Source organism: Oryctolagus cuniculus, chromosome 13, assembly GCF_964237555.1.
Source record: "Oryctolagus cuniculus chromosome 13, mOryCun1.1, whole genome shotgun sequence".
Taxonomy (NCBI): Eukaryota; Metazoa; Chordata; class Mammalia; order Lagomorpha; family Leporidae; genus Oryctolagus; species Oryctolagus cuniculus.
The window spans coordinates 67,289,995-67,304,690 of NC_091444.1; the positions used below are offsets into that span (position 1 = coordinate 67,289,995).

At 40.1% G+C, this 14,696-nt stretch overlaps 1 protein-coding gene across 20 annotated transcripts in view; it reads left to right on the forward strand.

Annotated features, from left to right (window-relative positions):
- CDC42BPA (CDC42 binding protein kinase alpha) overlaps positions 1-14,696 on the forward strand; it is a 349,867-nt gene that overhangs the window by 153,810 nt on the left and 181,361 nt on the right. For all 20 annotated transcript variants that reach the window (XM_051820816.2, XM_070055638.1, XM_070055640.1 and 17 more), the window contains one exon: positions 14,526-14,619. In XM_051820816.2, coding sequence (XP_051676776.1) covers positions 14,526-14,619 — 94 coding nt within the window. The remainder of the gene's footprint in view (positions 1-14,525; positions 14,620-14,696) is intronic.

The following is a 14,696-nucleotide window of genomic DNA, read 5'->3' on the forward strand; positions in this document are numbered from 1 at the left end:
CTCCCCAATGTAATCTCACCTGTATCTGCCCACCTGTCAGAGTGTTACCATGCCCCTTTTGGAAGTGAATAAGAAGCCTGGAGAGCACTAGGCCTGAGCTGCTTTCCTGCACATGCCTCTTGCCTGCAGTCTTGTTTGCAGTCTCTCACCTGTGCTCTCCATCTGAGGTTGCCGACAACCCCTAGAAGCAGCTGGTATGGAGCTCCCCATTCACCCTTCTTGGCCCACTCTTCCTTAATAAAGCCCTCACATAAGGTTACTGACAACCCCTAGAAGCAGCTGATATGCAGTTCCCCATTCACCCTTCTTGGCCCACACATTCCTGTGTCGTCTTCTCACTTTCCAAATAAATCCTAAACCTTACCATGTTGAATGTTTTGTTTGAGCCAGTGCTTAGAATTCTTCTCTAGGGAGACAGCAAGAACCTGAAATATTAAATTTTGGCCTAACTTATTAGCCCATAGCAATAACAGTAGTGGGGGCAGGGTGGAGAGGCAGGCATTTATCTTAGCAGTTAAGTTGCTGATTGGCATGCCTGTGTCCCATTTTCCATTTTAAGAGTGCCTGGGTTCAATGCCCATATCTGGCTCCCAACTCCTGATTCCTGCTAAGACTGACCATAAGAGGCAGTAGATGATAGCCAAAGTAGTTGGTTCTCTGCTTCTCAGGTGGGAGACCTTGGTAGAGTTCCAGGCTCTGGGTTTAGTCTGCCTCAGCCCCACCTGTATATGATTTTGGCGAGTGAACAGTGGATGGAGGCTATTTACCTGTTTGCCTCACAAGTAAAAACTTTAAGGGCCAAAAAACATTCCTAAAACATTAAAATTCATACCACAGGAGCAGGCATTTATTAGCATAATTATTAAGATGTCTGTGTCCCATATCAGAGTGCCTTGTTTTTTTTTGTTTTTTTTTTTTCCCCCAGCTCAACCTGGTCTCCCATGGGGTGCAGGGCCCAAGCACTTGGGCCATCCTCCACTGCACTCCCGGGCCATAGCAGAGAGCTGGCCTGGAAGAGGGGCAACCAGGACAGAATCCGGCACCCCGACCGGGACTAGAACCCGGTGTGCCGGCGCCGCTAGGTGGAGGATTAGCGTGTTGAGCCGCGGCGCCGGCCCCAACTTTCCATTAATGTAAATACTTGAGAGGCAGAAGTGATAGCTCAAGTAATTGGGTTCTTGCCTCCCACTTAGGAGACCTGTGTTGAGATCCTAGCTCCTGGCTGGCCATTGAGGACATTTGGGGAATCAACCAGTGGATGGGAGCTCTTATCACTCAGGCTCTCTCCCTCCCTCCCTCTATCTGAAATAAGTAAATTTAAAAAATTTTGAAAAGTAGATGAGGATAACTGGGAGAATTTAAGTAATTATTAACTGTTTTCAATAACCAAGTTAGTGGTCATAGTGTAATTGTCAAAATTTTGAGATTGTTATATATATAATGTGAAATTAAAAAGTGATTATAAAATAGTTGATCTCCTATATCCTTAAAAAGTAGGATTCTTGTTGTGCAAGAAAGGAGGGTTGATATAATATAGAAGATGATAACTAGAAACCCTATTGTCTTGAATTTGAATCGATGTATTAGTATGAACTTCTGTAAGTGAAAATGACTAGAAATAACTACCATCCCTATTGACATGTTATAGTCCTTAAATATCACTTCCCACCGTGTGGGAGCAGGCTTAGAGAAACTGCTGATTCTAGATCTAGGTTGTAAGTATGTAAGATGAGCCTGTTTCTCTCTTCCTCCCCTCTCCCCCTCCCTCTCCTCCTCTTTCTCTGTTTCTCTCTGTAAAGATTTGTTTATTTATTTGAAAGAGAAATCCTCCATCTGCTGGTTCATTCCCCAGATGACCACAATGGTTTGGACTGGGCCAGGCTGAATCCAGGAACCAGAAGCTTTATCCAGGTCTCCCATGTCGGTGGCAAGGGTCCAAATTCTTGGGCCATCTTCCATTGCTTTTCCATTATGCTTTTCCATTAGCAGGAATCTGCACTGGAAGTGGTGCAACTAGGACATCCATAAGGGATGACTCTGTCACAGGCAGTGGCTTTACCCGCTCCTCCACAATGCAGGCCCTGAGCCTGGTACATCTTGTCATACCAAATAGCAAGTAAAATTTCAGAATTTCAGACACTTTCAGAGTCATGTCAGAAGGATTCAGGAGTCAAATAGGGGTAATAGTAAAAGCAAATTGAAACCCATCAAATATGTTTAAATTAGTGAGTTTATGATATTTATAAAACAGATTCATTCAATTTGGAACAACTATATTGGTACTACAGATTGTCAGAAGACTTAGGAATCTTATTCCCAAGCACTTTTTTTTTTAAAAAAAGATTTATTTATTTATTTATTGAAAGGCAGAGTTACAGAGAGGCAGAGGCAGAGAGAGAGAGAGGTCTTCTCTCCACTGGTTCACTCCCTAATTGGCCACAGTGGCCTGAGCTGTGCCCATTGGAAGCTGGGAGCCAGGAGCTTCCTCTGGTGCAGGGGCCTAAGGACTTGGGTCATCTTCTACTGTTTTCCCAGGCCATAGCAGAGAGCTGGATCGGAAGTGGAGCAGCCAGGACTCTAGCTGGTGCCCATATGGGATATTGGCAGTGTGCGTGGCAGCTCTACCCACTAAGCCACAGTGCTGGCCTCTCCTAAGCACTTTTGGAAGTGGAATGATTGTGAGTCTGTCTTTCCACACTTCTATCTTTACTCCCTCCTTTTCTCACTGTCTGCCTGTTCTATTATAGATTTAGGGAATTTAAAATATAATGTATAAGATGGATTTATGATGGTAATTGTTATTAATCTCCTCTCCTTAATGTTCATAATGTTTTATATAATGTGGTTAACTCTGAGATAAAATCTCCTAATACATTATAGAAATAGTAATAGAAATAGATCAGTCCTATTTTAATATAATTTGTTGATGGAAATATCACATATTTTAAAGTTTTTTTTCTTGTTTCCTTTGTTGCATAAGAATTTCATGAAGGATAGGAATGTTTTGGTCCTTCACCAGAGATTCAGGCTGAGTTCATCTCTTTCAACTCAGATTTGTGGGTATGATTGAACAGTTATCCTCTTGGTATGTGTAAAACGTTGTTTTTACAATGAATTACAAATACTTTGAGGTCGGTGGCTTACTCAAAACTCCTTTAAGTCTTTCAAAGGCCCTGGTCACATTTCAAAATTGGAATTTTTTATGCTGTTAATGGAAGAGTTATTTGTAGAATGTCCTAAAATTGCTAAGAACTAACTAATGTTATAGTTACATTTTTTTTAACACTAGAACTTACAAGTGATCTCAGGATGTATACCATTATGGAATTGTATATAAAGTTATTGTATGGCAATCAGTTTGCTATTTCAGTACCTGTAAGGAGTTTGAGGCAACTATAAAATTAGAAGGAACATCGCTAAAAGAGTACTGTGACTTCTGACACATATTCCAAATTAAGTAGTGATCCCCAAAATCACCCTTGTTCTCAAACTATGAGTTGCAAATTAGGGAGAAGTTCCAAAAACTATCCTCTGTTTGGATAATTTTGCAAGATTCACAAATTCACTTACAAACTGTTGTAGTCATGGCTTGTTACATGGAAGGGACACAGATGTAAATCCATTAATGGAGAAGTGCATAGGTTAGAGTTCAAAAGTACCAAAGACAGTTACCCTCATACTTTCTCGGTAGTTAGGATAGCTCAGCATACATATATGAGTGTGTGCATGGAGTGTTGCTAACCAGGGAAGCCTGTCTGAAACTTGGGTTTATAGTTTTTTGGGAGGTTTGGGAGGACTCACCTACTGTCTGTGTGACTGGCCTTACTCTTCAGCCATTGTTAGAAATTGGACTGGTACTTTTAGTCTCCAGTCTCTTTTAGAGGCAGAGTTTAAACTGCATGGTCCAAATGAAGTATACTTTTCATAAGTTATATTGTTAAATTGTTTGACAACCAAAGACAGGTCAGTTGTATTCCAATAACGTAGAGATCATCTTCCAGTAGGTGAGGAGAAAGACCACATCACTCTGGTAAGATTAGTTCTTTAACATTCAGAACCATTCCCTGGTCTTTTGCCAAGACTTTTAGCAAAACAGACATATTTGTCTGGATATCTGCCTTTAAAAGAGCAGGACTGCGTCTTAGGGAACACCAGCATTAAGAAAAATGGGAATCACTTTCCTGGGGAAGGAGGAACCAGAAAAGTAAACTGGGAAGAATTGGTTTTAGTGGGAAGAAATAGAGGAGGAAATGGTATAGCTGTCATAATAAAATCATTATGGATCTCAGACTGAGAAGATTTTCCTGGATTTGGTAATTCAAAGGTCGTGAGTCGTCATTTAAAAAAAATATTTATTTGAAAGAGGGAGATTTTTCCATCCACTAGTTTACTCTTCAAATGGCCACAGTGGCCAAAGATGGGCCAGGCCAAAACTAAGAGTCAGGATCTCCATCTGGGTTTCCATTGTGGGTGCCAGAGGCCCACGTGCTTGGGCTATCTTTCACAACTGTCCAAGGCAAATTAACAAAAATCTGAGTTGAAAGCAGAGGAGCTGGGTCTTGAACTGGCACTCCAATATGAGACATGGGTGTCCCTTTGCTGTTCTAACTTGCTGAGCCAGAAGGCCTGTGCCATTAGTCATCTTAAAGAATGTATTCAGTGTAATGATTGGGAATAGAAAAGCCAGAAAATTTTTTGCACATTTTTTCAAGCACTCAAATTCCTTTTAAAATCTGATTATACATTTTGTTTATAATGTACAAACAAGAAATTAAATAGGAGAAAATGCATTAATGATAGATAACTTTATGCGTATTGTTGTGTGGGTGACCCTTGGCTAAACTTTGTTCAGGTTCTTGTCTCCATTTATGAAAGAATTCAAGGAGGAGATGTAAAATTGTACATGAAAGCAGGATTTATTTAAAGGAAAGGAAAAGTACACACTCAAAGATTAAGTTCAGGCAAGTTTGAGAGGGAAAGAACATGAAACAAAAAACCCTTCAAGTTCAGGCCATTCTTTTATACTATTGGAAGACATAATGGGTGGTATCTGGGGTGGGGCTTAATGGAATATTCAGAGGGTCGAATTTGGGATGGGGCTTGAATGCTGCTCATTTCCATGCCCTTTTTGAGAAATCTCAGAAGTGTCACAGCCTCAGTTCCATGGGAGTTCTATCTATGGTAAACTTATTAATGACCTAAAGGTCATTGTGGGGATACAGTCTGCAGCCATATCAGATATTTCCAGCTACTGCTAGTTCTGAGTTTTCAACATTGTAGAGCTTGTGGTTTTGTTACATCAAAGTGAGGCTTGAAGGTACACAGAACTTGAGAGTCAGCAGTGCATAGAAAGGGTTGTAAGGAGACTGGAGTTTAGGTAGTCAGTGCAGGAAAAGGGAATTTGGTTGGTACCAACTGGGCTGTCATTTGCCCTGGCCATGCTTTTTGCATCAGCTGGCCAGGGCTTTTGTATAGGCTGGCTGGAGCTATTGTCATTTGGCTGTGGCTGCTGCCTCAGTTCCTTGTTCCTATCTACCTACCTGCCCATATCACTGTGATTTTAATTTATAAAGGATTTTTCGGGGCCTGCACTGTGGTGTAGCTGTAGCATCCCATATAGTTTGAGACCCAGCTGCTCCACTCCTGATCCAGTTCTCAGCTATGGCCTGGGAAAGCAGTGGAAGATGGCCTAAGTCCTTGGGCCCCTGCACCTGGGTGGGAAACCCAGAAGAAGCTCTTGGCTCCTGGCTTCAGATCAGCGCAGCTCTGCTCTGGTCATTGCAGTCATCTGGGGAACGAACCAGTGGATGGAAACCCCCACCCCCACCCCGTCACTTGCTCTCTCTGCCTCTCTGTAGCTCTGCCTTTCAAATAAATAAATCTTTAAAAAAAAGGATTTATCGAATACTTACTGTAAAATATTTTCTAGGAGGCCTTTAATTTTTTTCTTCTTATGTAGCATTTCCAAAACCTTGTGTCAGTGATCCAGTTACTTGCAGAATTTAGATACCCTTGTTTGATCTTGGCCCCTCTAGATGACAGAAAAGAACTTTTTGGGTTTGACAGCACTGTTAATGAAGTTTAAATGTAACTTTTTATTTTTTTAAAGATTTATGTTATTTCTTTGAAACACAAAGTTACAGAGAGGGAGATAAGGAGAGCGCTTCTATCCACTGACTCATTCCCCAAATGACTGTAAAGTCCTGGAGCTGGGCCAGGCTAAAGCCAGGAGCCCAGAACTCTGTCTGGGCTCCCACATGGGTGCAGGAGCCCAAGCACTTGGCTCATCTTCCTTTGCTTTCCAGGCATATTAGCAGGGAGTTGGGTTGGAAGTGGAGAAGCCAGGACTTGAACAGGTGCTTATATGGGATACTGGTACAGGTGGAGGCATAACCCAGGGCGCCACATGCCAGCCTCGATTGTTTTCTACTCAGTTTATACTGGAGAGCTCTATCCCTCTTCCACTAACTTGACTCTCTCTCCTCCCAAAGTTTGAATGAACTATCTGTGCTTTTATACTCCTCAGAATGTCCTTGTGGGGTAATTAAGAACATTCTTTACTCAGATGGTGGTTGTTGGTCAGCAGAGGCATCCAGACTCTCACAAACTTTAGGAATGTGAAACTACGGACTTTGTTCATGTTCGCCTACATTTTAAACCTGGATTGCCAAAAGAATTATCTCTGTATAGGTTAGGACCAGTTAAAATCATATTGTATTTTGTATTCCTTCTTTCCAAACATTTTCCTTTTTGCCACCATCAAATTAGATTTAAATGAAGATGATAGACAGTTCTAAAGGGAAAAATGAAGCCATAAAAGGCTAAGATGTAGTCATTAATTGAAAATAGAGGGGGTCGGCCGGCGCCGCGGCTCACTAGGCTAATCCTCCGCCTAGCGGCACCGGCACACCGGGTTCTAGTCCCGGTTGGGGCGCCGGATTCTGTCCCGGTTGCCCCTCTTCCAGGCCAGCTCTCTGCTGTGGCCAGGGAGTGCAGCGGAGGATGGCCCAGGTGCTTGGGCCCTGCACCCCATGGGAGACCAGGATAAGCACCTGGCTCCTGGCTCCTGGCTCCTGCCATCGGATCAGCGCGGTGCGCCGGCCGCAGCGCGGCGGCCATTGGAGGGTGAACCAACGGCAAAAGGAAGACCTTTCTCTCTGTCTCTCTCTCTCACTGTCCACTCTGCCTGTCAAAAAAAAAAAAAATTAAAAAAAAAAAAAAGAAAAAGAAAATAGAGGGGGTCGACACTGTGGTGCACTGGGTTAACACCCTGGCCTGAAGGTGTGGGTGGCAATTCAAGACTCAGCTGCTCCACTTCCAATCCAGCTCTCTGCTATAGCCTGGGAAAGCAGTAGAAGATGGCCGAGTTCCTTGGGCCCCTGCTCCCGTGTGGGAGACCCTGAGGGGGCTCCTGGCTCCTGGCTTTGGATTGGCGCAGCTCCAGCCATTGCGGCCAATTGGGGAGTGAGCCAGCGAATGAAGATCTCTCTCTCTCTCTCTCTCTGCCTCTCCTCTCTCTGTATAACTCTTTCAAATAAATAAATAAATCTTAAAAAAAAAAAAAAATAGAGGATGGGACATGTTTTTCTTTGTGTGAAGTGATAAAGTACATTACCTTACATTCATGTTAGGCATTCCTTATGCCTGGTAATTTAGACCATAGTCAATTCCAGCTAGATGGGAAAGTCATTTTTTCTTCTATGCTGTGAATTCTTTAAATTCTACTTCATGTCAGCATTACACTTTGTCTCAGTCCATTCCAAAACACAAATAAAACCTAAATATTTTCAAAACAGCAGATTACTAGGAGGCATAGCTCATCCTCCTAAGAGCTCATTAATTCAGAAAGTTAAGAATGTTTCCATCTGCCCAAATAGTGACCATTTTAAGAGCTAACAGACTCCCTTTTCAGCAAAGGAATAAAATGAGGGAGGATGTGGAATGAGTCAGTAGATAACATATTACATTAAATGTATAGTTGTATTCACTGTTGGACAAGCAGAGACCAATTAGTATTGCTACATTATAGTGTTTGTCTATGATCTTGATACCTATTAATAAGCTATTTTGGCTGAGAAATATTGCTGACTACAGTGATCATAGTGGCTTACTCATACCCCAATCCCCTTTTTAAAAAGATTTATTTATTTGAAAGGCAGAGCAACAGAGAGAGAGAGAGAGAGAGGGAGGGAGGGAGGGAGGGAGAGGAAGAGAAAGCAAGAAAGAGACGGACCTTCCATGTGCTGGTTCACTCCCCAAATGTTCACAACAGTCAAGTCTTGGTGGGCCACCCAAAGCCAGGAGCCAGGAACCCCATCTGGGTCTCCTGTGTGTATGGCAAGGGCTCATGCCTTCCCAGGAGCATTTACCCGTGAGCTGGGTCAGAAGCAGCACCCCAATAAGGGATCTCAAGTAGTGGCTTAACTCACTGCAACATAATGCCAGCCCCCAGTCAAAACGTTTTTATAATTTTTGATTAAATGACTCATTTTATACACATTTATTTTGATTTTTGATTAATTTTAATCAGGTAGTTCTATGTATAATAAAAATCTACCTTAGGTAGTACCATAAAAATTATATTGAAAAGTGGTCTATCCCCACTACTTTTACATGTGTCCCCAGTGGCAGCCACATTCAGTTCTCTCAAACTGTGTTTTTATTTGTGTTCCTCTTTCTACTTTTCCTTCCTGCATTTTCTCATTATGATTTTATCCTTGTTTGTTCTTCTCTATAGTTAATGCTCACATTATTGAAATGTTATATTGTTTATTGCTAAATTAGGAAATGCACTCTAGTTGTTTCTTTGTAACTAGTTGTAACTGTTGCTAACAGCCTCTATTTTTTTTTATTATGTTTTCCCTTTCCTATTCACCAAGTGTCTAACAATCACTTTTCAAGTATTCAGATACATGATATATAGTCAGTTTAGTTTCTGTCTCCCACAGAGTTAGAATTCAGCTTTCTTTGTTCTCATATGTATATTTACTGTCTTTAAAAATTTTAATGACACTTTTTGTCTTTTCTCACATTCACTGTAGCTTCTGCCTTTTAGTTGTTTGTTTTGTAGTTTCTGGAAGGAGCAATGATAGACATGAACCTTTTCAGGGTAGAGATGAAGGGATAAGAAGAATGTTTTCTGTTTTCTACTTTTATGTAATCCCACTGTGTGTAGCATTATAGTTACTTCAGTATTATGTATATTGTAAATGTTTAATTAATGCTTCTTGAATGCTTTTCTTTATAACATTCTCATCTCATCTCTCACTGTATCCCCTGTCATTTATAGAATCCTTTCCAGCTGCAAATATTTAGTACAAGAACATTATTTGTTGATTTAAGAGAAAATGTGACGAGAGTAGTTTTGATCTTTGGCCCTTTGTATTTTATTGATTTATTGAGTCTATTCACAGTTTTTGAAACTCGGGCTATTTTCCAAAGTGTGAATTTTTTTTTTTTAATTCAAGTAAGGCTTCCTTATGGTCCTTTTTAGTTGATGGAATGAACGTGTTAACAGAATTGGGTTTATAACATGATTTTCCTGCCAATTCTCTTATGTAACTATACTTTCCCTTTGATGTTGCTTTCACCTTGGAGCTAAGAACATGTAGTGCTATAAAGTCAATCTTTATCCCTTGACCCCTTTCATTGGGTTTCTACTGTGTTGTTAACCTGCCTATGCTCTGAGGTTGTAAATCCTTTCTAGGAAACCCCACCTGATAGTTTTGTGGCTTGTTCTTTTTTCAAAAAGTTAATGCATAAAACTCAGACTGCAGGCCAACAGTTGTTAGATAATCATAGATATCACATCCTTCATCTCATGAAGGAGCCCATCTTTTCATATAAAGATATAACAGTTTTATATAAAAATATTGTAGTTTACTCTTTATTCTTGTATTTTCTTCTCCTGATGAAGAAAACGGTGTAGAGGAAAGTAGAGTTAATCTACATATCTGAAATAGAAATTTATTACAAAAGTTGCAATTAAAAGAAATTTCTCTATTTTTACCATATATGGCAAGCAATTAAAATTTTTAATACATAAATGTAAGAGAAGGAGCTGACGCTGTGGAGTAGTAGGCTAAGCCTCCGCCTGTGGTATCAATATCCCATATGGGCACGGTTCGTGTCCTGGCAGCTCCTCTTCTGATATAGCTCTCTGCTATGGCCTGGGAAAGCATAGAAGATGGCCCAAGTGCTTGGGCCCCTGCATGCACCTGGGAGACCTGGAAGAAAGTCCTGGTGTACCTAGCTTTGGATTGGCCCAGCTCTGGCTGCTGTGGCCATTTGAGGAGTGAACCAGCGGATGGAAGACTTTTGTCTCTGTGTCTCCCTCTGCCTATCTGTATCTCTACCTCTCAAATAAATAAATAAAATCTTTTAAAAATAATAATTCTAGTTGGATTGGACGTGGAGCAGCCGAGACTCAAACCTGCATCCATATGGGATGCTGGCACTGTAGGCAGAGGCTTAACCTACTGCACCACAGAGCAGGCTCCTAAAAATATTTAACCTAGCAAATAATCAAAGAAATCTCGGTAACAATTAGATATTTACTGTTTTTTTTCCCCTATCAGAATGGCAAGGAGTAAGTGACTGATTCTACCTAGTGTTGTCATGGATGTGAGAAACCAGGTACTTTTCTTCAGTGGTTTCTATGTTGAACATGGTAAAATCCTTTTTTCCTTAGCAGTTAGATAATTTCTCTCAACATTTCAAAAATATCTATCATTTAATCCCAATTTAATATGAATTTATCTTAAGGGAAATGTCTGTGAATCCATAAAAATGTATGTAAGGAGTTTCCTTGCATGTAAGATTGTTGATTATAGTGTTTTCCTTAGTACTGAAAAACTGGGAATAATGGAAGTTCTCAGGAGCAGGAACATTGTTAGGGAAATTCTGGCACATACAATGATATAGTATGAAATCACTAAACATTGTAAGAATTGCTTTTTCCAGCAGATATTCTGTTTCATCAAGCTTCTGATTTTGGAATATGCCAATATTTCAAGTACTATAAGAAAAAAATACTGTTTATTATCATTGTAAGTTGCCATTGATTTTAAAATGTACTAATTTCAAACATGTTTGAGTGTAGAAATATGTATGTTTTAGAGTTGATTATTAATTTAGCAGCTACTGTATACAGTGTACTATACGGGGCACTAAGGATTATGTGCGGTGGGTGTATAGTTTATAATAGACATGGCACTTGGTAGCTCTTACAATATAGAGGGGAGATAACCTTGGTAGCTCTTACAGTATAGAGGGGAGATAAGTATTAATCAGCCAGTTACACAATTAAGTTTTTTTTTTTTTTTTTAAGAGGTCTTATTTCTTTGAGAGGTAGAGTTACAGACGGAGAGGATGGGACAGACAGAAAGGTCTTCCATCTGCTGGTTCATTCCACAGAAGGCTGCAATGGTCGGAACTGCGCTGATCCAAAGCCAGGAGCCAAGAGCAGCTTCTGGGTCTCCCACGTGGGTGTAGGGGCCCATGTACTGGGCCAGCTTCTGCTACTTTCCCAGGCCATAGCAGAGAACTGGATTGGAAGAGGAGCAGTCAGGACATGAACTAATGCCCATATGGGATGCCAGCACTGCAAGTGGAGGCTTAGCCCACTACACCACAGCACTGGCCCAACAGTTCATTTTAAATTACACTTATGATTTGTATATACAGCACCCACAAATATGTAAATTGTTGCTTAAAGTTTTAAAAATAGAAAAAATTAGGTTTGTTTTAGAAACCACCAAGGATGATGACTGTAGAGATATAAATTGGGCACTTGTCTATTCTGAGGCATCAGAAAAGGCTTTCCTAAAGTTAACATTGAATTGCAATTCTGAAGATGTTGGAAGTGAGGTGAGAAAGAGCCTTTCAGAGAGAACAGCATTTGTCACAGTTTTAGTTGGAAAGGTGTATAGCATGTATGTTTAAAGATGAGTAAAGTGTGGATAGAGCCTAAAGCACAAGAGGCGATATCATGAGGTAAATCCAGAAAATATGGAGGAACTTGCATACCAGTTTGGAATTTTATCTTAAGAGGCACTGAAGGGGCCAGCGCTGTGGCTCACTAGGCTAATCCTCCGCCTAGCGGCGCCGGCACACCGGGTTCTAGTCCCAGTCGGGCGCCGGATTCTGTCCCAGTTGCCCCTCTTTCAGGCCAGCTCTCTGCTGTGGCCCGGGAGTGCAGTGGAGGATGGCCCAAGTCCTTGGGCCCTGCACCCCATGGGAGACCAGGAGAAGCACCTGGCTCCTGCCTTTGGATCAGCACGGTGCGCCGGCCTCAGCGCGCCGGCCGCGGCGGCCATTGGAGGGTGAACCAACGGCAAAAGGAAGCCCTTTCTCTCTGTCTCTCTCTCTCTCTCACAGTCCACTCTGCCTGTAAAAATAAAAAAAAATTTTTTTTTTTAAATTAAAAAGAGGCACTGAAGGGGGCTGATGCTGTGGAGTAGCAGGTAAAGCAGCTGCCTGCAATGCGGTTCAGGTTCCATCTGCTATGGCCTGGGAAAGCAGTAGAAGATGGCCCAAGTCTGTGGGCCCCTGCACCGGTGTGGGAAACCTGGAGGAAACTCCTGGCTCCTGGTTTGGATCCGCTCAGCTCCATCTGTTGCAGCCATATGGGGAGTGAACCAGTGAATGGAAGATCTTTCTCCCTCTCTCTGCCTCTGCTTCTCTGTCACTCTACTTTCCAAATAAATATTTAAAAAAAAAAAAAAAAAAACACTGAAAGTTTTTAAGCAGGAGAATGAGGTGAAAAGATTTGTGTGTGCAGGTTATACCATGGCTCTGGAGTAGAAAATACATTGATTAATGGCAAGAATGAATGTAGAGGTAAGTTGGGAAGCAATTAAACAACTTGAGCAAAAGTTAATAGCACTTTGACTATAGAGATAGTCGTGGAGATTTAATAAATATTTGTAAGACATTTAGAAGTTAAAATTGATAGGATTTATTGTCAGTGATGTAGATGGAAAGCAGAGGAATGATAGGTTAAGAGACTTCAAGAATGTTTATTTGTTCCCTGACACATCTCATTTCTAGCTTGCATTTCCATTGGCCAAGATGGGGAGCACTAGAAGAGACTGAGATTTTGTTGAGGGGAGGTTATTAAGTTTAATTTGAGACAGTTTGGAATTCTTACAGAATGGGGCATGGGCAAGTTGCTTTATAATATCCTTGCAGGTAAAAATATCCGTATGAATTAAAATCCACAAATTTGTTAAAGAAAACATTGATAATTTAAAACACACAAGAAGACTGAATGAGAGGCAAAGTCAAAAAATGAAGTCAAGAGACAAGTGTTCGAGGGGAAAAAAAGACTTGCAGCTCATATAATGAGTAAAAGGCAATATTCCTAACATAAGAATTATTCCTGGAAATCAGTAAGAGGATGACTACAGTGTAGTAAAATAGGCAAGGGACATTTCCACAGAAATACAAATTAGCTTCAGAGTGTATGGAGAAATGGAGTGTACTGATAGTACAAAACTTAATACTAACTTCATTGCCACTTTTTACCTAGAGATAGGCAAACTGCCCAAATGCAGAATATTTTCACATCATGTTGCTGGGAATGTAAATTGATTCAACTGTTGTGGTGGGCTACTTTGGTTACATCTATCAAAATTTGAAATGCATTTTTTTATGCACACATTTAGAATTTTATCCTGAAAACATCCTTACACCATAGTTTGTAATAGGAAAATAGGGTAGAAAATTCAAGTGTTGACCAACAGCAGATCCATTAAGTAAATTTTGCCATGAGCATATTAGAGGATCTTGTGAATCTATAAAAAAGAATGATGGCTCTAAAATTTGTTGTAAGTGAAGAAATATGTATATTGCTGTGTATAATACATTATTTATATAAAAATAAGATATTTATATGCTTGCTTTTATATACATAACAAAAACTCTGTAAGGATAGTTAAGAAAACAGAGTCATTGGGTTGGCAATGTAGAATGGATAGATGGGAGATGTGAGGAGAAATTTGCAATGTATGCCTTTTAATTTTTTCTTTTTACAAAAAAAAAGTGTTTCAGTTCTTCTGCAAAGTCACCCTTGTTAAGCAAGTCCTTTGTGTTGCTATGACCTATAGTACATGAGAATTTATCTGTAGTTAGGTTAAAGGACCAGAAAAAATATTTTTCCCTTACAAATATCAAAGGCTTGCAGATAATATTTTTTATAGCTGTAAGGTAATTATGACTCTTTGTGGAAATTAGGCATACCATTGAAACCTATGTAAATCCAAAGAAAAGATGGCATGATTAATTTAATCTGAATGACAGTTACCAGAGAGGCTTTGTATCTTGTGAAGAATTCTGAAATTACACGTTTTAAAGAAAGTTTTAATGTGAATCACAACCAATATTTGTATCCATGTGATAATTGGATGTTCTTACAGTGCTACTTTGAAAAGAAATTGAGATTTTTTCAAACAGGTTATTTTACCAAGCAACTAATTATGTTTATTTTTTCCCCAACTAAAAATGAAATATACTTATTTTTTCAGAGACATTAAACCTGACAATATATTGATGGATATGAATGGACATATTCGGTTAGCAGATTTTGGTTCTTGTCTGAAGCTGATGGAAGATGGGACGGTAAATAAATATAAATCTAAATTATTTTGATTGTAGATATTTCCTTTGCTACTGTGTTCTTTATGTTTTAGAAACAG